Source organism: Cydia strobilella, chromosome 20, assembly GCF_947568885.1.
Source record: "Cydia strobilella chromosome 20, ilCydStro3.1, whole genome shotgun sequence".
In the NCBI taxonomy this organism is placed as follows: Eukaryota; Metazoa; Arthropoda; class Insecta; order Lepidoptera; family Tortricidae; genus Cydia; species Cydia strobilella.
In genome coordinates, this window is record NC_086060.1 from 12,618,657 (window position 1) to 12,642,385 (window position 23,729).

The 23,729-nt window shown below is 39.4% G+C and overlaps 3 protein-coding genes across 4 annotated transcripts in view; 1 reads left to right on the forward strand and 2 right to left on the reverse strand.

The window, feature by feature from the left end:
- The window catches only part of LOC134750684 (mitoferrin), a 50,446-nt gene extending 42,785 nt beyond the window's left edge, over nt 1–7,661 (reverse strand). For both annotated transcript variants that reach the window (XM_063685920.1, XM_063685921.1), the window contains exons 1-2: nt 7,338–7,661; nt 2,188–2,273 (exon numbers count right to left, since the gene is read on the reverse strand). In XM_063685920.1, the coding sequence (XP_063541990.1) occupies nt 2,188–2,273; nt 7,338–7,454 (203 nt within the window). In that variant the 5' untranslated portion in view covers nt 7,455–7,661. The remainder of the gene's footprint in view (nt 1–2,187; nt 2,274–7,337) is intronic.
- On the forward strand, nt 5,811–6,333 carry LOC134750709 (general odorant-binding protein 69a-like). The gene has a single exon (XM_063685940.1). The coding sequence runs from the start codon at nt 5,888–5,890 to the stop codon at nt 6,293–6,295; it is 408 nt and encodes a 135-aa protein (XP_063542010.1). The 5' UTR covers nt 5,811–5,887; the 3' UTR covers nt 6,296–6,333.
- A 2,048-nt stretch (nt 7,662–9,709) lies between the features above and the next one.
- LOC134750716 (actin-binding LIM protein 3) overlaps nt 9,710–23,729 on the reverse strand; it is a 93,568-nt gene continuing 79,548 nt past the window's right edge. The window contains exons 16-20 of the mRNA XM_063685952.1: nt 21,363–21,430; nt 19,238–19,307; nt 14,720–14,760; nt 14,176–14,379; nt 9,710–13,614 (exon numbers count right to left, since the gene is read on the reverse strand). Of these exons, the coding sequence (XP_063542022.1) occupies nt 13,501–13,614; nt 14,176–14,379; nt 14,720–14,760; nt 19,238–19,307; nt 21,363–21,430 (497 nt within the window). The 3' untranslated portion in view covers nt 9,710–13,500. The remainder of the gene's footprint in view (nt 13,615–14,175; nt 14,380–14,719; nt 14,761–19,237; nt 19,308–21,362; nt 21,431–23,729) is intronic.

A 23,729-nucleotide genomic window follows, 5' to 3' on the forward strand; every position in this document is an offset into this window, starting at 1 on the left:
AGGAGCCAAAGTCTGTGGTCAATGGGTCAAAAAGTTTGGACATCCTTAAACCCTAGGCCAGCCACGGCTCCCGGTTGCAATTGCATAGCTCCGCTCAACTAAGAGCGTTTCAAGTAACATGAAAATAATAGGTGTTTTACTGGACTATCTTGCAAGTCACCGTGATTCGTGACGCCAAAGACTTACGTCAGAAAATCCATGAACACATAATTTGTATAATCACCTACCTATATAAAGTTGTTTTATAATAGATAAGTAGATAACGTAAACCAACCAGAGATTGTAAAATCCCACTGATTAAATGAAATTCTATTCTAAATTTTATTCTGAAAGGGGCCCACTGACTATCAGTCCGCCGGACGATATCGGCCTCGAACTGTCACTGTGTGGGAGTTCGGAACTGTCAAATTTTTGTTCTAACTGACAGGACGATATCGTCCGGCGGAATGATAGTCAGTGGGCCCCTTTATTCTCAAAACCCCTAGAGCTCCGCAAAGCCTCTGTGGGGGCTCCGCGAGAAAAAGCGAAAACAAATCCCAAGTTCGCCTTTGTACAAATGATGCGTTTTTCTCGTGTTTTATGTTTATTTTTGTACAATAAAGAGTCCGGTCCACAGTTAAATAGTGACGAACGATTTTTTTATATATTTGGGGCTCCGTCAAGTATTGCGCTTTCCAAAAGGGTTCCGTTGTCAAAAAAGTTTGAGAACCGCTGACGTAAACGAACAAAACCACGTGACTCGGACTTTTAGCAAATGGTGGTGACGTTTAAGATTATGATCGAGTTCGGAACAAATTCTCTCTCATCCTCACACCTTAGCACCTAAATGATCGCGTACTGTGCGGTTTAAGAGGAATTTCCTCCCGCGTACGCTTCGGCTGTGGAATGAGCTCCCTGCCGAGGTTTTCCCGAGGGGCTACAGTATGGGGTTCTTCAAAAAAGGAGTGTACAGGTTTTTAAAGGGTCGGCAACGCGCGTGTAATATCTCCGGTGTTGCAGGCGTCCAAAGGCTACGGTAACTGCTTACCATCAGGCGGGCCGTATGCTTGATTGCCACCGACGTGGTATAAAAAATAAAAAAAAATGATGAAACATAGTCAAACTATTTATATTTATAGTCCGGGTGACATGGTCTAATAGCTTTACCGTAGTAATTTGTTAAATGAATCCCATTGATCCAGATAACAGTAAAGACAAAAAGGTCATGGGGTAACATGGCGTTGATAATTTACTCAGCAACTCTTTATATTAGAACACATGTTTAGATGAATTTCGGCCGGGTCGCCAGATAGCACAGGTCATACGTTTAGCGCGCGATAAGCGTGCTGACAGGCTGACTGTCACTTGACGACGTGTCGATACGAACCGCACGTACGTGATAGCGATAACGATAACCTATCGCGGGCGCGCCTCCAGACGACATGGCGGAACGTTTGTGGTGAATGGAGGGAAATAACTAATAAGCGAAGGTCCGCCGCGTAGCCAACGTGCCTATTGTTTACGCTCCGTAGCGTATCGTAGTCATCTCTCTCTATCACTCTTCCCTAGTGTGACAGTGCGTTTGTTGGCTACGCACTCAAAAGAGTCAGAAGATCTTAATCTTAGATGCGATTACAATGTATAAGTTTTGCCAAAAATGTACTTCCGAAAAGCTAGTGGTAAATATGAAATGGTATATTGTACATAAGTTAAGAAAAACTCATTGGTACGAGCCAGGATTTGAACCCGCGACCTCCGGATTGAAAGTCGGAGGTCAGATCCACTCGGCCACCACCGCTTATAATACAGGGTGACCTTAGCCATTGGACAAACCCTGAAATTCCACTAGGGTTACTTTTTTAATTAGAACAAAAGACAAAAAAATAAATTTTCAAACAAAAGTTATTTCCAATTAATGTGCGGCAAATATGACATTTGTCAAAAGTCAGAATCTTATTAGTGACATAAATAAAAAAGATAATCAAAAAGGTCGAAGAAGGTTTAATAGTATTTATTACCTCACGAGCTACTAACACAGAGAGGCTGCTCCAAAGTAAAAAATCTTAATTTGTTAATTTCTTCGTGACCGCTACACTGGTGAAACTGGTACATTTCGGCTGTGTCCAATGGCTAGGGACAGCCTGTATAACACAGGAATTTCTGTGGATGCGTGTGGAGGAGGATCTCGTAGAAAGCGTTAAGGTTTACCTGAGCAAGCCTTCCCGCCGGACCATGTGTCTGAAGGTCTCCGTTATGGAGCTGTTGTGGGCCGTCCGGAGCGACTGCATCCGCGTCTGAAACATACACAGCGCTTCAGTGCGTCTGGCTATAAACTTCTCGCGTCGAATGATGGCATAAAAAATGATGGAAGCAAAATATATTTTTATTATTTTATTTATTACATGTTACATTTCTCAATATAAATTACTGTGCTCAACTTCTAAGAACGTGACAGCCTCTCGATATAAAAAACCGGACAAGTGCGAATCGGACTCGCCCACCGAGGGTTCCGTACTTTTTAACATTTGTTGTTATAGCGGCAACAGAAATACATCATCCGTGAAAATTTAAACTGTTTTGCTATTACGGTTCATGAGATGCAGGCTGGTGACAGACGGACAGACAGACGGGCGGACAGAGGAGTCTTAGTAATAGGGTCCCGTTTTTACCCTTAGGGTACGGAATCCTAAAAATGAAGTGTCGTAGGGACCATGATTCGACACGTGAGGTATAGGCACGGCCGGCCCTCGTGGGCCTGCTTTCTGAGGAAGCGGAGGCTTGGCTGCGGCTGCGGCCCTCGGGTTAATTTTGGAGATCCCGCAGACATTATGTTTAGAGTTAGCTCCATGTGTTTCCCTGTAATGTGCGATTGCGTTACTTCCCGGTACGCCTGGACAAACTGGACATGTCTCGATTTAAAGCAGTGTACCGGCAACCGTATATTATACCGGTTTCCCGGTGTTTAAAAACCATAAATATGGTGCCTTATCTACTTTTAGGTATGTGCTAATTTTATCGTCCCCGTATTTGTGGCAACCTTACTGTAACGGTTTTATATGAGAGACACAGATTTTCCCAGTTTTAAATATCAATACACGACACTGGATCAGGCTCTTATTATAATTATTATATCAAGAGTCGGCAAAACGTGCAATGCAAACATATATAACCATCGCCAAGCATTTACACAACAATTAATACGCACTGGAATGTTTTTTTCGGTAGCTTTCACTGATATTTTAGTATTGGATGCCTTCGCAAATCTCGAGTGTCCTATTTGCAGAACGAATTGAGTTCAGCTATTTGGCTTTGTCACGATCGAGAAATATCGCTGGTTCGCTGGACATTGCAGCATATCCATCCATACTATAATATTATAAATGCGAAAGTGTGTCTGTCTGTCTGTTACCTCTTCACGCTTAAACCGCTGAATCGATTTAGTTGAAATTTGGTATAGAGGTAGTTTGAGTCCATAGGGTAGTTTTTATCACAGAAATCATCCTTTAAGGGGGTGAAAAGGGGGGTGGAAGTTTGTAGGGGAAATCGATAAAAAGCAGATTGGATAAAAAATAAGCTACCCAAATTACTAACTACGCAGACGAAGTCGCGGGCAAAAGCTAGTGTACTTAATATTATAAATGCGAGAGTGCGTCTGTCTGTCTGATACCTCTTCACGCTTAAACCGCTAAACCGATTTAGTTGAAATTTGAGTCCCGGGGAAAGACATAGGATACTTTTTATCCCAGATCTCACCCCTCAAGGGGGTGAAAAGGGGGGGGGGGGGTGGAACCGATTTAGATGAAATGGGAATGGGGGTTTATGGGGATAATTTGAACCGTGGGGAAGGATATAGAATCATTTTTATCCCCGAAATCATCCCTTAAGGGTGTAAAAAATGGGGTGGAAATTTATGTGGGATAAGTTTGTCCCTGCCTTTATTGTACCTATAGATCTAGACAACATGACAAAGAAATATTGTGTTTTAGGTGTTTGGTAAATAGGCAAGGCTATCTGGTTCTGGTATACAACCATTTTTATCACAACTATAAATAAATAAACCAAAATCTATTTACCAACGTTGGTGAACCTGAAATTGACATTGACATGTGTTAGTGACATTTCTGAAGTACAATCTATATAGTTTTTGTCTATTATTTTAACACTATATACGAAATTTGGTGGATCGGCCGGTAAATAATAAATACATAACGTTTGACCTAATGAAATGGAATTAATCAAGCACATCAGTGGTGAGATTACGATGTTTTTTCGCGATTATTTGATAAATATGTCGGTCAAGATTACGACGACCGCGCCTCTGACTTCCTAGTAGAGTAATTTGTTAAAGCCAGAGCACACCGCACCTGCGTGTGCGTAGACGTGCACGTGCGCATGCGCTAACATCTCGGACTCTCGCAGCCGTGCACGCACACGTCACGCAGGCGGTGTGCCGTCTCTCATAAGCATCTGTATATTACAACGCGCACGCACGTCTACGAACACGCATTCAGTGCGATAGGCCTTTATTAAAGTAACTAGCGGTAAATTAATAATCAGTTTATAGTCTGTGGTAAAAATTCAACAGTGGAAGATATTTTTATAAAACTATCAGGGGGTTACTTTTGTTTTATCCTCTATAATACTGACTGTATCACATCATCCTAAAAACTTCACCATGAGTATTTGCAAACAATGAAATTATGCATTCCCTGCTGTGCCGATGACCTATATTCTGTATTAACCGTAGCCATATGTTTGGAAGATGGAAAAGAGCTATATGAATCAAATCTTATCATAAGAAAGATTAGTATTTGATTGGTTCCAAGCTGATATACTATCAATACAATGTGATAATAGACCTGACAAGACTGTTTTAAACACTTGATAAGTGATAAATAACACCGTTTAACCCTTTTTAGGCCTTAGATATTATATGGAAAAACCGGACAAGTGCGAGTCAGACTCGCCCACCGAGGGTTCCGTATTTTTCAGTATTTGTTGTTATAGTGGCAACAGAAATACATCTGTGAAAATTTCAACTGTCTAGTTATCACGGTTCATTAGGTACAGCGTGGTGACAGATAGACAGACTGACAGAGGAGTCTTAGTAATACGGTCCCGTTTTTACCCTTTGGGTACGGAACCCTAATAATTGACCACCCTTAACATCATATTTTTATCTTATGCAGATTCTTTAGTACTTTAGGCCGCAATTTTTATTTTGACAGTGAAAGGGTTAAGTAACTAGCAGTAAAATATTGAAATTAACTCAAGAGAGTATCATCTTCACTTCATATAAACATAAATATTTGCTTTGTTCTTAGAAGAATATTAGATACTACTCATGTTTTTCTAAAAAACTACTAATAAATATATGTTGATCTTCCTATACACCACAGGTAAAGAATTCACATGTAAACTTCAAATTGCTAATCAACTTACTTCAGGAAAAAAACGCACCAAAAGGTAGTACCAATTAAATATGTATAATTATGTTGACATGTTATCACTTGTGTAAACTCACTACACTATTAAGTGTTTAACTAGTGACACCTCAAAACATGTGGATATCAAACCGTCAATTTGTAAGGATGACAAAAAACAAAAACTCATCATTTCAGTATAAAGTAGGCTATGATTGTCTCACATGACTCGACAGGAAAAACAAAAAATTGCAGGTAACAAAGAACGCTAAACACTCAATTCACAACAAAGAAACAAGATTTTAACAAGCCAGGATGATAAACTGTGTAATTTAATAGACAAGCAAACTCGGTAAACTGGTGATTAGGCCGAACAGAACATGCTCCTTATATAAGGTGTCTCAGTAAAATGCCCTCCACTATCATACCATTTTCTGATAAACTATCACAATATTTTAGTGTCTTTTTAATTTTTTTTTAGAAAAATGTTTAGATGTGGAGTTTTCAGTGCCACGGTGGCAATATTGATGCTTGGAGTGAGCTGCATGGATGACGAAATGTTGGAATTAATGAAAATGTTACGAGAGAATTGCGGAGAGGAATCAGGAGTTGACCTCAGCTTAGTGGAGAAAATAAATCAAGGAGCCGATTTGATGCCTGACCCTAAACTGAAATGCTACACCAAATGCATCATGGAGACAGCGGGTATGTTGTCAGAGGGAGAGGTAGATGTTGAGGCAACTGTGGCTCTGCTACCGGAAGATATGAAAGCTAAAAATGAGAAGAGCATACGAGCCTGCGGAACGCAGAAAGGTGGGGATGACTGTGAGACCGCATTCCTCACCCAGGTATGCTGGCAGAAAGCAAACAAGGCAGACTACTTTTTAGTTTAAACTATATGTTAAATAGTTCACAATGTTAAATAAAATTATTAAATGCTGTGAAATGTAATAAATAAATAAAAATCACTTGTTCACTGTCTTTAGCATACCAATCAAAAAATTTCACTGATATTTACTTTAAAGTTAAGATTTATTTGTAGTTCTCAGACAAAAGTAACATGTTGATAATTGTCTATAAACACACTACTAACATGCAAATATAACTCATCTAAGTCATACAAATATTGCCAATATACACAGTAGCAATTTTACCTGAGTAATCACTTATTTAGCTTTGCATACTTTCATATTTGATAAAACATTTGCAACAAGTTACATTAAAAGACCTAATCAGACCTAACCTAATTAGCAGCATGTTTACATCTGATATGACACAAGCCCTATCAGCAACAGACAACCGTCATACTGTACACAAATCAAGACTCATTGATATTGAATAAATGTGAATTGTGAAATGGAATGACTGTTTAAGCGTAATCAAATCATAATAAACAGGTAATAGATGTTGAAGGCGAAAAGCGGGTCCTCTCAAGGTCACGCGCCTGCATGGCTACTCGGCTAGCGGCGGGAGCAGGCCAATGCGCTCATCGCCAATTGGAAAACGGCTTGAGAATTGTGCAATTTATACGCGTTTAACTGGACTGACATTTGTCAATATATTGTTTTGATCAATTTTATGACATTTTGGCTTTATTATTTAGCGATTTTGACTAAAATAGAAGGCGAAAGCGACCAAAACAGGACAGTTTTTGTGATTTTAAAATGGTTCAGCCAAGATCCAGCAGAAAATTAGAACATGTGCAGATTTTATATCATGACTATGTGTCAAATGAAAAATGCAAATATGAATGTCTATTACACTATCGGGTCGAGTATTTGGCAAATGGTCCGAGAAGAGCTTTACATAACCCAGGTTGCGGTCCGGTGGCGTAATCGCCAGCCGACAGCCGACGGAAATGTCATTACGATTAGGTTAGGTCGTCGAGACGCAATAGGAAAATCGGCAGGAACTCTGCCCCGGGCGCGGGCTCACCTTCACGGAGTCGAGCGGGTACATGATGCAGTGCTCCATTACGCCCGCCACGGCCCCGGCCGTCATGTGTGTCACGGGGTTCTGGGTCGGCAGCGTTTCATAGTCCTCAAAGTTCATAATACTCACTGAATACTGACACTTAACACAAAATAAACACCTATTTGGTTCAAAAATATGGTTATTGCGTTCGTTCTACCTAATTAGCAATATCATTTTCACTACACTATTTTCGTCTACAAGTCATCCGAAATTTAGATCAAATTGATTCCATACGACTCGCACAACCTCGCAGGCACACGCGCGACCGACGTCCACAGATACACTAACATTAGTTCACCATTAGTTCAGTCAGATTAGTCAGATAAATAATATCATTCAAATCATTCAATGGAATAACATTCATTCACTCACTCATACCATTACTAGCATATTACTAGGGACGTCATAATGATAACGAAACAATAACAAAGAAACCGGTTTTTATTAGTACGGAAAAACGTTCTCAATTTTTTGTAAATAAATTTAGGGAAACGAATCTCTAAAAATAGTTAGAGTTAGACCAAGAAAAGTCTGAAGCGATTTTGATAGCACACGCAGTGCAATTGTTATTTATACGTCATAATTAATCATAACGCTTCGGCTGTGGAATGAGCTCCCTGCCGAGGTTTTCCCGAGGGGCTACAGTATGGGGTTCTTCAAAAAAGGAGTGTACAGGTTTTTAAAGGGTCGGCAACGCGCGTGTAATATCTCTGGTGTTGCAGGCGTTCATAGGCTACGGTAACTGCTTACCATCAGGCGGGTCGTATGCTTGATTGCCACCGACGTGGTATAAAAAAATAATAATAATAATTTCATAGAAGTTTGACGTTTAAAATAACACTGTATATTTATTTCATTTACATACAAGATATATACAGTGGTACTACGTAAACGAAATTAATAACTAGCTTAAATCTAAAATAGGCCCTTGAGGCATTGTACCAAGGATGCTGGCGGCATTTCCCCGCTGTATCGCAATGCTGATACGTTGTGCGAGAAAGCCGCCAGCTCTTCGGTCACCAGTTACGTCAACCAGACGCTTCGCGATTTCTGCAAACAACTTATGCGCGCTGGGACCCCATGGACCTAGAGTTTCAACTCCAAATGGAACGAAATGATACTCTCTACCGAGGCTCTTATATTTATTACGTTTTAAAATTTCGGCGCTTTCCGCCGCTCCGCCCGCTTTTACACTTGCACTGCGTATGCTATCAAAATCGCTGCAGACTTTTCTTGGTGTAACTCTACTAGGCTATACATTTTTAGAAATTAAATAAAATGGAACTAAAAAATTTCCATACTAAATTGTTGCCATGTTAAAGCATTTTACGTCAAAAAAGTGACAGTTACGTAGGAAGTGGCGCCCTCAATAACACATTTAGACTACATTGAATCTTATGGGTTTAGCATAAAGTTCTAGTTTGCATAAATATTATTAAGCTGATGCATTTAATCACTTTTTCCTTTTTTATAACTTGTGGAAATTGTGGAACATGTGGATGAACTAGGTAATAGAATTCAGGCCTAGATCGAACGAACCCAAGGTCAGCGATCAATATACGTGGCGCTTCTCAATCTAATTGCGTTGCCTGAATATTTGAATAATCAACGGGTGTAAAGCCTCCTCATTGACTCTCTTGAAACACAATTCTATTAAAATTCTATTTGATACTTGCATAATAAACTACTTACAACTAATATTACAAGCGGAACTCCTTTTCTAATTACACTTATTAGAAAAGGAATTCCGCTTGTAATATTAGTTGTAGTTTATTATGCAACACGGCCCAGGATACTTATATGTAGATTAGGAAAACTTCATTGTTAGTGTTACTACTCTAAAGGTATCTTTTAGTGCTCGAGCCTTGGCTTAAAATTTCTGAGCCTTATAATTTACGTTCATTTCTTGTCCAAGTCAAATATGGTGATGTAGACATAGTAGAGGGTTGTATGTTGGTTGGCGAATGGAAATTCTCAAATTTCCATTGTCAATCGCGATATCAATAATTCAGACACTTTTAATGATGGATCTGAGTTCAGAGCCGGTTGTACTAGCTAATTAACAAATTCCGGATGTCACGGAAATTTGTTGGATATAATATAACTGACCGTTTTGTACAGAACCAGTTTTGTGCCATATGTCAGTTATATTATCTGAATTTATTAGAGCTTATTAACCCTTAAATGCATGATTTTTTGTTTTTGGAACCCATTTTTTTCTGTTGAATCTGTGAGCTGTCCAATGCTTTGTAATTTTGTATACATTTGGCAACAATATGCATTTAAGGGTTAAATTTATTGGAGTGGTGTAGGGAATAAATGAAAAAACAAAGTAATTAATCAGATATAATATTTCTTGAAACTAAGGTATAGTGAGTGCCGAAAGACATTGTATAAAAATTGGAATAAAAACCGGTATTCCGGCAGCGGTCGCAACTGTGGAAAGAATTGGTAACAAAATTAGGCGATTCAATTTGTAAGCTATCTAACCTTATCCCTTACCTAGCCGTCCAAGCCGTCAATTAAAAAAAAACTACTTTTTAAAAATAAATTATGTCGCAACCGTGGAAAGCTGCTTACAATAAAATTAACAACAATGACGTCAGGACATTTGGCTCACACACACACTCGTTTAGATGTTTTAGGGTCTTTCCACGCGTATCGACGCAGAATCGGCAATAGACAAAAACAAAGCTTTCGTCAACGTCGAGAAAAAGGCGTCGTCGCGTCGTAAGGCGTCGGCCGTTTTTGCTGTTATTGCGTGACGTAAAGCTTTTTTCTGACGGGTTTTACCGATTACGCGTCGATAGGTGTGGGGAGACCGTTAAGGGTTGATCCCAGTAGTTACCGCCGCCATACGATTGTGAACTTTGAATCGTTGAAACAAGGTTCATATTCGGCTAGGGCGGTAACTATTAGGAGTAATCCTATCTTAGGAACATAATACATATTTTGGAAATATACGAAAAGCTGTAACGGCGACTGGGCGGGCTTCAGCGCGGAGTGTCAAGGTCATTAATATGTATACACTTTTTCTTACACTTCGGTTCTTTTCTCATAGAATTGATTTAAATAATATTGTTCTAACGGTAAGTTGCGCTGTAACACTGACATCGGAAACGTATCGCCTCAGTGCTTCAGTGTCCGTTCCGTGTTTAGTTTCAGTGTTTTAGATGTTTTGTCGAGGACTTAAATTAATTGAAATTTATATATAGGTATTCTAGTTAAAGTTGTAAAAATGAAGCTGCCTAGCATTTCAACAAGCTGCAATCTGTTTATTTTAATTCGTAAAATTATTCATATACTTTCTATTTATTTAGTACATTTTGAACGGTAAAATGAGTGTGTTGGTTTTTTACAGTTTACAACATATATTTTTTAAAGTATAATTATAACCCGAGTCAATCGCGGCAATAACTAAAAAGTAATTAAAAATATACACCCATCTCTTCATTTAGCGTCAAAACGCTAAGCGTAGGAGAGTGTATATTCTCAGCTGCTTTCCTTTACCACGATTACCAAACGTTAAATAATTAATAAAATGTGTAAGAGCATTTTCACTTTATCCGATCCTATATCGGATGTCGGATACGACCTAAAAAATAAAATAAAAATGCTATTTGCTTTGCGAAGTAAAATGTAAAAAAATGCTATTTTTTGTAGCGATTTATTCGTCAAATCGTTTATTATTCAAGAGAAAGCCTTAATGCAGAAATACAAGGACTTGATGCCACGAGGCACTCTCTTTCTGCTTTCTGTAAGAGTCATCCGACATCGGATCGGATCGGACAGCGTAAAAACGCCTCTAAAGCCCCTCGCTTCGCTCGCCGCCCGCCGCCCGTAAGATAGCACCTCGTCACACACACAAGCGCACAAGCCGACACCCTAGCCCTACGCCTACACTAAAATATAATAAACTAGAAAACTTCCTAGCGAAGCGTACGCTTACGACTACGTCCCCGACTAAAACTAACGAAAATATAATCTTACATATAATATATTTGGTTCTCACTAAAATAAAGACTCGCATATATATTATTTCCATTTATAAAGGCATCGTACGTCAACCGCAACCCCGGACACCCGGACACCGGGACACCGGGACACCCGGACACCCGGACACCGGGCACTCGGCACTCGGTGCCGCGCCGGCGCCGGGCGCGAGGCGGCCATTTTGAGACACCTAATACGTCCACGGATTCATTTTGTTGCACTCAAAGATATTAATTACAATAATTGCACATACATCTACATCACAAAATTTATTTATTTTGAAATATACCTTATTAAAGGGATCGATTTGACAAAATGATTAAACGACAAATCACAAATCTTATAAAATAAATCTCTGAGAAAACGGTATTTTGAAGGTTACATTAATGTATTTGTAATACTATGTAATGTATGTAATAATTCGTTGCAACAAAATGCAGTTTTTTTTTGGCGTCAAAAATGGCCACCTCGCATTTGTTAGGCGATTCTACAGGAGTGACACCACCGACTAAGATTATGCTTCTATTCAATTCATCAAAATAGTGGTCGAAACGCCTCTAGAACCGCCTTTACAATAAGTGAACTTTCGACCAAAATCATGTCGTAAGCAGAGACAATTAAATAATACAGACTGGTATTCTTTATACAGAGTTTCGATTCTAATGTGGGTGTAGATGGCATTGTATTATAAGCGTAGGTCCTATCGCTACACAATATATGGAACTGAGAACTCGCTAAAGTGACGCAAACTTAACTTTGCGAGGTGATATATAATAACAATTCTTGATTATTTATTTGTCTCTTGTAAGTTACATTATATTATACAATCAAAGCCTAAATATATCAAGTTCTAGATAATTCTAGAAGTATCCAGAATGAAGGCGCGCCGGGCGCCTCGATACAACTCTATGAGCTGACACACGCTTACACATACTAAACAAATATATTATTATGTGTAAAGTTATTATAATATCATTATTATAATTAATAAATAAAATGCTCGACCGACGACGCGTTAATAGTGAAGTTATTGCGTTAAAAACGACTCGGTCGAAATATTATGCGATATTTTGCATATTGTAGATTATCCGCGAATTAAAAAATAATATCAAATCAATCGTCCTATAATAAAATACGAATCGGCTCGCAGAATCGATCATATAATCGATTTACTAAAGTGTATACATTGATACATTTGTAAAACAGCAACATCGTTTAAAATTAAAGAAACACGACTTATGTTTAATTATGCAGGTCATTTTTTTTCTCTATTTTGACATAGTAAATCCAATACATCAGGGACACAAATTAGTTTCTTCAGGGGTCCGGTTCTTAGAATAAAATGATCATCCGCCGTCCGTTTCTCATTGAGTTTATTAAATAAGCAAAAAAATAAAAAACGTCGGCGGTCCGGATTCGCATTTTGGTGACCCCTGCAATACATATAGATACTACACGTCCAACACAATTTCTACACGTAGATTTATTTTGCGGTTGTAAGTTGTTCATTTTTCTTCATATTATGTGAACGTGTAAGCAAAATTGTTATATTACAGTGCTCCGGTCGCCGCATGCAGTGATTTTTGTATCAGTCTCAAAATAATGTTGTACCCCTGTTTTTTTTACTGTATAAAAGACAGACGAGTTGTCTATTTCGCTCGCGAGATGTCGCGGCGCTCTCGTGCAAGGGGAAGGTTACGTCCGTTTGTATGATCTAACACACGGCGACCGGAGTAACGTACTGCAAATAGTTTATTCAAAGCGTGCATACGCATAGGGTTCAGAATGTGTGTTTAAAAGAGCCTTTCGCGCCGCTCGAGCTCGTCGTGGCGCCATTTTGAAATACCCATTATTATAAATAGAGATAAATGATGCTGCCTCTGTATATAGAGATAAATGATAAATAAAGCAACCGGACTATTACACTGAACCTGTATTAAAGAGTGCATAGACGGTGTTCAGATAATCCTCACGCGTCACTTGAGCTCATTGCGGCACAATTTGAAATACTATTTTTTTTAAAGCGGTAGATAATACTAGTTTTTATGATTATCTGTTAGCACACGGCGACCGGAGCCACACTACTCTGGTGCTTGCGTGGGGGTGGGGGGGGGGGGGGGAGGTATGGTGTTCAGAAGAGCCGGGCTCGGCGCTTGAGCTCGTTGCGGCGCCACTGCGGCAGGCGGTAGAACTCCTGCCGCCCGCACTGCAGGAACGCCTCGAACTCCACGTCCGACAGGTGCCTCTGCAATCACAACACTCAACTTACACTCGGGAAACACCAAAGCTTGATCAAATCTGTGTGCGATTGGCGAAAATGTCCGCACTTTTTTACCAATTTATTCACATCGAGAAAATTTACCTAATTGAAGGATACTTCCGTCCGTTCAAAAATGTATTTTTGGGCCACGGAACCGACGGTCTAAGTGAAGAGTGAATGTCGAGTTCGAGTACTAAGTTCACCAAGAGAAGCAGGGAAGAGTATAGGATCTGCCCCTCCGCTGCTCAAAATACGAGGATGGTACGGATTCGCAGGTACCGGTCGACAGACCAACAGGAAGTACAATAAGGTTTGAGTAAGGATAGATTTTTCAGGAGACAAAAGTCTGATAAAACTACTTTTTTTCAAAAGTAGGGTTCCTTGCTATCTCGACAATGAATACGCCTCACGGTGAAGTCGCTCGCGCTGGCCAGGATGGAGAACAAGATCGGAGGTAACCGTTTGTTGTGGAGATCTGTAGGGAGACCGTTGCCGTAGTGTGCGGCATCCAGCTGATAGAATGATGATGATTAGTGATGAATATACCTCTAGGTTGAGGCGGTCGACGTCGGGCGGCAGGCGGTAGTTGGTGATGAGCAGCAGATGGTAGGGGTAGAGCTTGGCGGGCTCGTGCAGGAGGTGTCCGGTGGCCATGTTGGGCAGCGAGCGCCGCACGCCCCCCCCACCCCCGCCCCCCCCACTACCGCGTGCGGGCGCGGGCGCGGCGCCCAAGTGGCCCGAGTGTGTGTACTGGAACGCAGAAACAACGATTAGATACCGATTTTATACAACGAAAGTACAGTCGCACGAGCTCCATGCATTTTTCACGCTGTGCACCGACCGCCATGGTGTGCGGAGCGAGTGAAATTCGTAATGATATTGTAATAAAAAATTACTACCCATTTTTTTTTCTATTCAAGGTCTCAAGTCTTAATACATACAGCTACAGATTAGTAACACCTTTTCCAGACCATTTTTACGATTGCAACCGTTTTGTTGCAACGTATCTGTATGAACGTTGTCTTCTATCAGAGTCTTCCAAATCATAACAAGCTGAGAAAATATAAAATCTAACAACTAATGTACGCACCATAGCACTTCTGTCCACGTCAGTAATGGACCCGGCAGAAACTGCAAATTGAAAAATATTACATTAATACAGCGCCAGAAACAGCTATCAATAAGTGACTTTGAAGCAAGCACCATGCCGTGGACGATACAAATGTACACATTGATAAACCTTACTCAGTATCACTAACACTGAAGCCGGTGTCACTGACACTGACATCCGTATTTCTAGCATCGGACTGAGACTGAAGGCCGTAACACTGACACTGAAGTCAGTATTATTAATACTGAACGGAGATGACTTATTCAGTATTTTCAACTCTTCATCAAGCATCAAGAAGTAAGTAAGTTTCAGTAAAGTTTTAGTATTTTCAGTGTTTAGAAACAAAGTTGTCGACGTTGTCGTAATAAAGTAGATATGAAAATAAATAATAGTTATTTACGATACAAGCGCGGAAAAGAGGAAATTCGACACGAGTTGCGATTTACCTATTCGCACGTGTATCGTACAACGTTTTACAGTACATAATTATGGCCCTTTAAACTTTCGACATATGCACGAAAAGTGCTCTTTTACGCACTAGTGCGAGAAAGTAGCACCATATGTACTGTAAAAACATTACTGTACAGCACTTCAGCGTTCACTACACATGGATCCTTCGAGAAACAAACGTCATGAAAGCTTAAACTAGCTTTTACGCCTGTTTCTCGTTCGTTGCTCGAAAAGTTAGCATATTTTGCTGTAAGCTGTGCGTATCTATCGTGTCATGGGTGCTAGTGCCGTGTCATTTATGCGGCATTGACTTTTGTAACAATTAATAAACTATTTACGGAATATAAGGCTTCTCAAAAGCGATCCGACATTATATCATACAACAGGGGTCGGCAACCTTTTAGCAGCCAAGGGCCACATATCACTCTAAGAACAAATTAAATTATTTTCTAAGAAAATATTTTAATTTGTGGTTTTTCAAGTAGACACACTTCTATTTAAACTATAAACTGAAATAAATATCATATACGAAGGAAAAAATGACCAAAGCCTCCAGTGTCCAGAGTTCCAGCTCTGGACACTGGAGGCTTTGGTCATTTTTTCCTTCGTATATGATATTTATTTCAGTTTATTTCGGCCACATATCAGTTAACGAAATTGACCCCTGTCATACAACATCCGTGATCAGTTTTTTTAATGATAATGTATCTGTGTCTCCGTGATGCACTGATGCATCACGGAATATATGATTCTAGGTGACGGCCAGAGGTCCCTTTTTATAGGACGTACACAACTCTATTATATTTTCATAGATTGAATAATAAGTATAACATATTTAATTAAAAAATATTCATATAACAATTATGTACATAGATAATATATTAGCGCAATAAACGCAATAAACGTAACGAAAACGTACAAAAAGTGATATTAAATTTTCCGGCAATCAGAATCATATGGCATTAGGCAGGTAATAAGCCACTATTATTTTATAGGGATTATTAACTAGTCTTCAAATAGGTATTTTGTGACAGGGTCGCCATGTAAGCAGAATCAGTATTACATTTAAAGCGTAGTCTTCAATATTCGGCAAGGCAAGGAAATGGGGCAATATAACAAAGCTAACTCTGCACCGACTAGGCAAGCGACGTCGTGGAAATGTCACCATAAACATCTAATTGATAGGAAAATACTGCAGTGACATTCGTACACTTTGTCACTTAAGTCTGTGCAGGTGATTCTACATTTCCTTTGCAGAGATATGAAATCGTTGGAATATTTGTGTAAGCAGTAAGGCGGGGGTAGGGAGCAGCGCTCTTTCTGGCGCGTGCAAGCGGCCGGCCGTGCGAGCGAAGCGACTACTTACTGCACAGGTCCGTCCGCACTGCGCGCGGGAAAATCAAATAACCCCGCTATATCATTTATCATTTCAAAAACATCCTAGTCTTTCTCCTATACATCAAATGAATCAAATTTTAATATGATATTATAAAATAGATATACTTAGATATTGGTAAAATATTTGTAAAATCAATAAACACACGTTTCTACAAAAGTAAATGAGCGGTTTTATCACAACCAAAATTTAAATCACATATCAAGTGATCATCTACACAGGAAGCTGACAATAATCATACGATCGGTTTCTATAATTTATATTTTATTTATTTATTTTAAACTTTATTGCACAAGAACAAGTACAAAAGGCGGACTTAATGCCTTGAGGCATTCTCTACCAGTCAACCACTGGGTCAAACAGAAATTAATGTATCGCCAAAAACTTTTGAAAAACCAGTGCCATATTTATTTTGTATTAAGTTTAGGTAATATGTGAGTGGTGTTAGTTACAATTGGATCGTCAGAGAGGCGTATACAAGTCTGCATGGTCGCTTTAATAACGATTAATAAAATGGTGTCGCTAGAATGTTTACTAACAAAATCGTGAGATATATGATTAATATTACGTTACTTCATCAGAAATACTATAGTCGTCGTTGTGTAACACGTTTATTTTTATTTTTAAGAAAAATAACACACAAATATTTAGCAATTTAAACAAGTTGTAGGTTGTCCAAAATTTTCACTATTTGCGGATACATTTTTAAAGTTACATTTTATACGGTGTTATATAAAGTTTTTGTTAAAAACCCTATCCATCCGCCTATGGGCACGATCGATATCGCTTTGAGAAATAAAATAAATAGGTACATAAAATTTCACAAAATAAGGCTGCCTTTCCACTGTCCAGTGTCCAGTTAGGCGGTGGGGCGAATGGAATGGACGCTTTGTCAAGAATTTAAAGCTGACAAGACATTTCCATATTTAAAAAAGTGTTGAGTAAAAAAAGCACCTCATTCTTCTTACAGAATATTTCGTGTATCAAAGCATTGTGCATGTGACAGTTACAAGTAACTCAATATTAACATTAAAAATGGCAGCACAATGTGTTAGTGAAAATTCCGTAGTCACATCACAATGCAATGGCCTTGAGCGGATGGGCAGGGATTCTAAATGAATGTGCATGGTTTTAAAGTTTTCTGATGAAGCATGTCTACAGTTACACGTCTGGGCGCAGGAGCTGGCTGAGGGCGGCGCCGGCGCCCCTGTCCGGGGAGCGAACTACGACAAGCTCTTGTTAGTAAACACCCCACGAAACGCACGTATTCGCATTTTACACAATAGTACATTATGATACAAGTGTGCTAAGTTGGTCATTACACACGAGGCGATATTGTGTAAGCGAGCGCGCAATATGAAAGCCGATGTGTGTAATGACCAATGCACACGCGTTTCATACGACGTTTTTCAACACACTTACGAGAAAAAAAGAAACTTTCATATTAATCATATTTTAATAGTTAAAACGGTTAGTATTGTGTGTTTCATCTGTCATACTCGTGCCGGCCGGCCCTCGCTCGCCCCGGCCGCGGGCGGCGCGGCGGGCGGGCCCGTGCCCGCCAGTCCGACCAATTAAAGAAGGCTCCCTTTCCATGCATATTATTAGCAATCAGATAGCTTCTTAACTCAGTCGGATAATATAATGAAAGAGCACGAGTGGAATAATACACTGAAAGAGCACGCGTGTTTAATATACCTATATAGGATTATGAGCCAAAAATCGGTGGAATAAAAACGTCGTTTTGAGCAAGTGTGTTGAAAAACTATTTACAGTTGCAAAAGGAAGATTAATGTTTTGATTAAGCTACACGGCAATAAGTAAAAGAAAGAACCAATGGTAAAGTAGATAATCGAACATTCGGTCCAGTCCGAGAAGACTAGCGGGACAAATTAGGACAACCCCGGACACCACAAGTTGCTCGTCGCACTTATGGATGTCACAGACCTAATTGGCGAAACACCGTCACAAGATTACGCTAAGTTAGGAGATTTTCTCAATGAGAATAGATGAGAGAAGTAAAACCAACATTATTTACGATTATTTACGATGGATTTATTTACAGCAAAATGCGAATAAGTGCGGCCCGTTTAAATATGGTCCATATTAATACAGTAGCCATTCAACTAACACATAATACGAGATACAGGCATCTTTCATTAGAAAAGTAATTAAGAAGTTAAGGAGGCAATTTCGGCTCATTTTGAGGGCAAAGATAAAAAATATTTTTTTGATGGTAATAAATTAATAAGTCGATCTGAAAAAGACATTAAACTCGAGGGTAAATATATTGAAAAATACTTCTATTGTTTTATTTAATTTGCAAATAGTTCATTCCGCGAATATTAGTACCTCCCCTCGTAGTTGATGAAATATAATTTGCACTGATCACTCGAAGAACTTGTACAATCGTCCTCCTTTTAACTGACAATTTGTAAACACAAAAGGCCCACCGACTGAAAGTTAGATAAAGTCAACTATACCTTTTTTTGTGAATTATGATTTTTGCACCCAGCTAATTTGACTAGCCAAACAGATATTTTAATCATAGAATGTATATAAACATTTACGTCAGATGCGTGTATCTCGCACGTTTTGACACAGCACGCCACAATACACATTACGTCAGGTGTAGTGTAGGGTGTACTCACTGTCTGACTTGCCGCTGGAGAAGTCCGTGCTATGCGTCTTGTCGCCCATGCCGCTGAATGTGAAGTCGCCCTATATAACCACAATACATTATGTCAGTAAGTAGAATAATTGACACATCGTTATTTATCTGCGCCCGTCTGTAAATATCGTAAGACTTCGGCCTGGTATTTTGTTGAGAACATTATTTAACTATTGGTATAAAACTATATAAACAAAAAACAATAAACCTAAAAGAGACACACTCGTATCTGAATATTGATTTTATTTAAAATTTAATCCAATTTTATTTATTTCGAGTTTTAGAAACTTCAATTATTATGTACACTACAAATAAAATAAATAAAAAACAAGGTACAAAATACAGGAATGTCAGGAATATATTAGCTTACTACTACTGTGACGTGTGTTTATAATAAAATTCATAGCGTCCTATTGTTTTTTATTGCGCGAGAATAACATTAATTTTATTTTACTATCCCATTTAAAATATACTAAAATAATATCGTTCTCTATTTGCGACTGACTAGCAAAACATCTATCACAAGTAAATCACACAATCATATAATTCTAACGGCCTGTTCACGAAATTGCGCGACTGGCTTCGGCTTAGGCGAAAACCATAGGTGGGAAAGAAAGGTCCGATCACTGTGTCTCGCTCCAACGTATGGTTGTCGCCTTAGCCGAAGTCAGTCGCGCAATGTCGTAGTCAGCGCGTAAAGCCTGATCAGACCAGATATGATCATTGTCAAGAGGGCGCTGGTCTCATGTATAGCGATCGTCAGCGTGATCAATGATCATATATTCCAGGGGCCCGTTTATCAAAAGCTTGTAGCTTGTAATACAAGTGGAAGTCCCTTTCTAACAAAAACTGTCAAAAAGGAACTTCCATTTGTATTACAAACTACAAGCTCTTGATAAACGGGCCCCTGGTCAGGCGTTACAATACAATTACAATACCTGTATCCAACAGTTGCTTTCGTGGATCCGCTAAAACGGAGCGGATTGAATGTCTGCGTTATCCCACTTTTCCTCGTCAAAAATAATGAAGTAGTAGTTGTTGAGAGAGTGCGCAACCTTGAATATGTACGTATTTAGTAGCAACTTACTCCAGTACTCGAGGAGAAGGTGTGCGAGCGCGCCGCCAGCCCGTAGCCCGGCCGCGGCGCCTGCCGCAGCGACGACACCACTGCAACACCGCGCGTCAGCACTGGCTCTACCCTACCCCACCCTACCCTACCGCTACCTAGCCTACCGGACCATGTCCTACTAACTACGCAATCGTGGTCACCCTACCTCGTGGAGCACGGTTGTTTTCTCGATTTTTAATTTGTTATTCGGTGTTTTTATTTAATTTAATAATATTTACTCGTGTTATTTTATTTAGGTAGACTGGAAAAAACAACCGACTCTTTTATTCTAGCTTAATACTAACTTATGATTAAGTAAATAACTATCCCTCGAATTCCAACTATAATCAAACATGATAAACGAGAAAGTTTTGTATGGTCCTAAACTGTTTAGATCCTTATTAATTTGTAATAAAACGAATAAGGCTTAAACAGTGAGGGCTATCGTTTTTTTACTCACCAGTTGGCGCCTCTGTTAATGGTGGTCCAAAAGAACAGCTGTCGTCAGTCATTGAAGTGACGAGTGACATTTGACATTTCGAACTATGGAAAAGACCACCATCTACACTAGCGCCCCTAGCGGCGAATTCATACGCGTTAGCCCTCATTAGAAGCGTATACACAATATTACGTAATCATACAGTCTCAATAAATCTACTACGTTACTAAGAAACTTATCGTGTTTGAATAAAGTCAAAATTCTATCGCATTGGTAAGAGAAAGAAGCGGGATTATCGTGATTGTGATAATGGAATTATAATCCGGCTTCCATCTACCCAAAAAAAAACATCATTTTGATATTTTGGATACCTTCTGGCGATCTTACCTCGAGCTGTAGCTTTAGTGCAGTTAACACGTCTTATTGAACCTTATTACAATGTAGTAAGGTTGACAATAGTAGAGATGTGTATTTATAATTCGGTAATTTGGTGACGCAACGCGTAGATATAATGAACCTTACCGCATTGAGTTAGAGTCCATGATGGCGGGTACTCACATGTCCGTTGGTGGCGGGCAGCGTGTTGGAGCGCAGGCCGTAGCCGGGCCGCGGCGCCGCGTGCATTACTACACACACACACACGCTAGGGACACGCACACTGACACAAACAATATGGACCGACCGTTGCTATTATATATGTATGTGTGCAAACATTCACTAATAAATATGCAAGCTATCAAAATGTAAGTCAAATTTTTTGACAAAAGTTTGAAATCAAATAAATATTGTAGATTTTTAGGTTGTAATATTGCTTTCTTTAGTTTCCAAAAAACACCGATGCTTGTTTGTATACAAGCGTGTCATTTGTACTATTCGTCTCAGAGTAAAAAAAAACATGTGTTCTTCTTTCACCAAATATCAGACTCCGACTTTATGTTATGACTTTATCCCGTGGATAAATAGTATATTAGGCACTTATTGTTAAACAGTCATGTTTGCAATGAACTTTAATATAAAATGTTTGAAATTAATTTAAAGTACATAACGGTAGATTCACATTTGTGCGATGCAGCAGTGAGAGTAAGTACTCCTCTAAAGCTGCGGCGATCGGCAAGAAATTAATCAGCCTTGTGTGACACATTTACAACCAACTTGAAACTGAAGAAATTACTTCTTTTTTAATCTAAATAATTTATCTTAAGGGCTTTCATGAACTTGGTTTTTGTCTTTCTTGCAATCAGTCAGTGTTTCTTATTTCATAATTATATTTCGACACTTCACTGATGTAGTTTCTTGCAGTTCGCCGTGTGTGTGTCTAAGTAGTAACACGGCTTTTCAACTGTTTTACACTGTATCATACGATTTAAATATATTACACTGTTTTTGAAGATCGAGACTGTTATTAAAAATATTAAATCTTAGTTGAATTGAGTTTTGAAAGGCCGAGTAACCGAATAACAAAATAAATAATTTAACATTTTGTCTATCACATAGTCTTGCAGAAAAACTAAGTTGGAGTTCAAGTATTCATTTATTTTAGTTTAAAACTGGACAAAGAAGAATATGTGATCGACAGACACATGCTGATAACGAATCAAAGAGCAGCAACATAATAATAGACAATATGTACCTATGTCATAAGTTTTTAAACAAATTTATATATCATTGTAAATATAAACTTTTCTCGGGGGAGCCTCACCCCTAGAGAACGCGTCCCAGGTGGCGGATAGGGAAACGCTCGGCAGATATGCAGGGTAGGGGTGAAATAAAATAGCCCCCGCGGACCAACAGGCCGGAGATGGAAACTTCGTTAACAAACCCCTGGATTCGGGCTTCTTCGACATCATCGGAGGTGAGGCCGACTACAGTGCTGGGTGTTTGGGCTGGAGCACGCAGAAGAGTTGGCGGCGGAGGAGTCCTGCATGGACCAACGGCGGCACTCATGCTTTGCAGCAAAGCAATAGTCTTGGTGTCAGGTGGCAACCGACCGTAAAAACCAATAGCCAATTATATATATTAATCATGAGGCCAAACCACAATAAAAGAAAGAGAACTAATGCTAGGGCGTCCCCCTCAAGCGACGGGTACTATGGATATGCTGCAAATGCTAGGGCGTCCCCCAGAAGCGACGAAAACCCGGATCACCGACTCGCTGTACCACTGTTCGAATTACGCATAGCTACTTGGAACATTGGTACAATGACAGGACGCAGTGCCGAACTAAGTGCAATTTTAGAACGACGTCGCATAAACCTATGCTGTGTGCAGGAAACAAAGTGGAAGGGCGCCAAATCACGGCAAATCGGAAAAGGTTTCAAACTCATTTACAACGGTATAGAAAACACCAAGAATGGTGTTGGAATAGTATTAGACAAATACCTTAGTGAGAACGTTGTAGAAATCAATAGAATTAGTGACCGCATCATGTCCGTGAAGATCGCATTAGAAAAACAACCATGCCTTAACGTCCTTTCCGTCTATGCACCACAAGTTAACTGCCAAGAAGCCGAAAAACAGCAATTCTGGGAAGACCTCCATGATCTGTTAAAAACACTGCCGGCAACAGAGCAAAAAGTGGTATGTGGTGATTTGAATGGCCATGTGGGAAAAGACAGGGACGGTTTCGAAGGTTATCATGGTGGCTTTGGTTTCGGCCGACAAAACAGTGAAGGCGCTACTATTATGGAATTTGCTGCCTCCCAAAATCTTGCAGTTGTTAATACCTTCTTTCAAAAGAAGGAAGAACATTTGATCACATATAAGAGTGGAAGGGCAAAGACGCAGATAGACTATATTTTGATTGATAAACAAAACCTAAAACAAATCAAAGACTGCAAGATAATTCCGGGGGAACCCCTCACTTCCCAACACAGGCTACTATTAGCGGCTCTAAAACTTAGAAAACCTGTTAAAATTATAAGACCT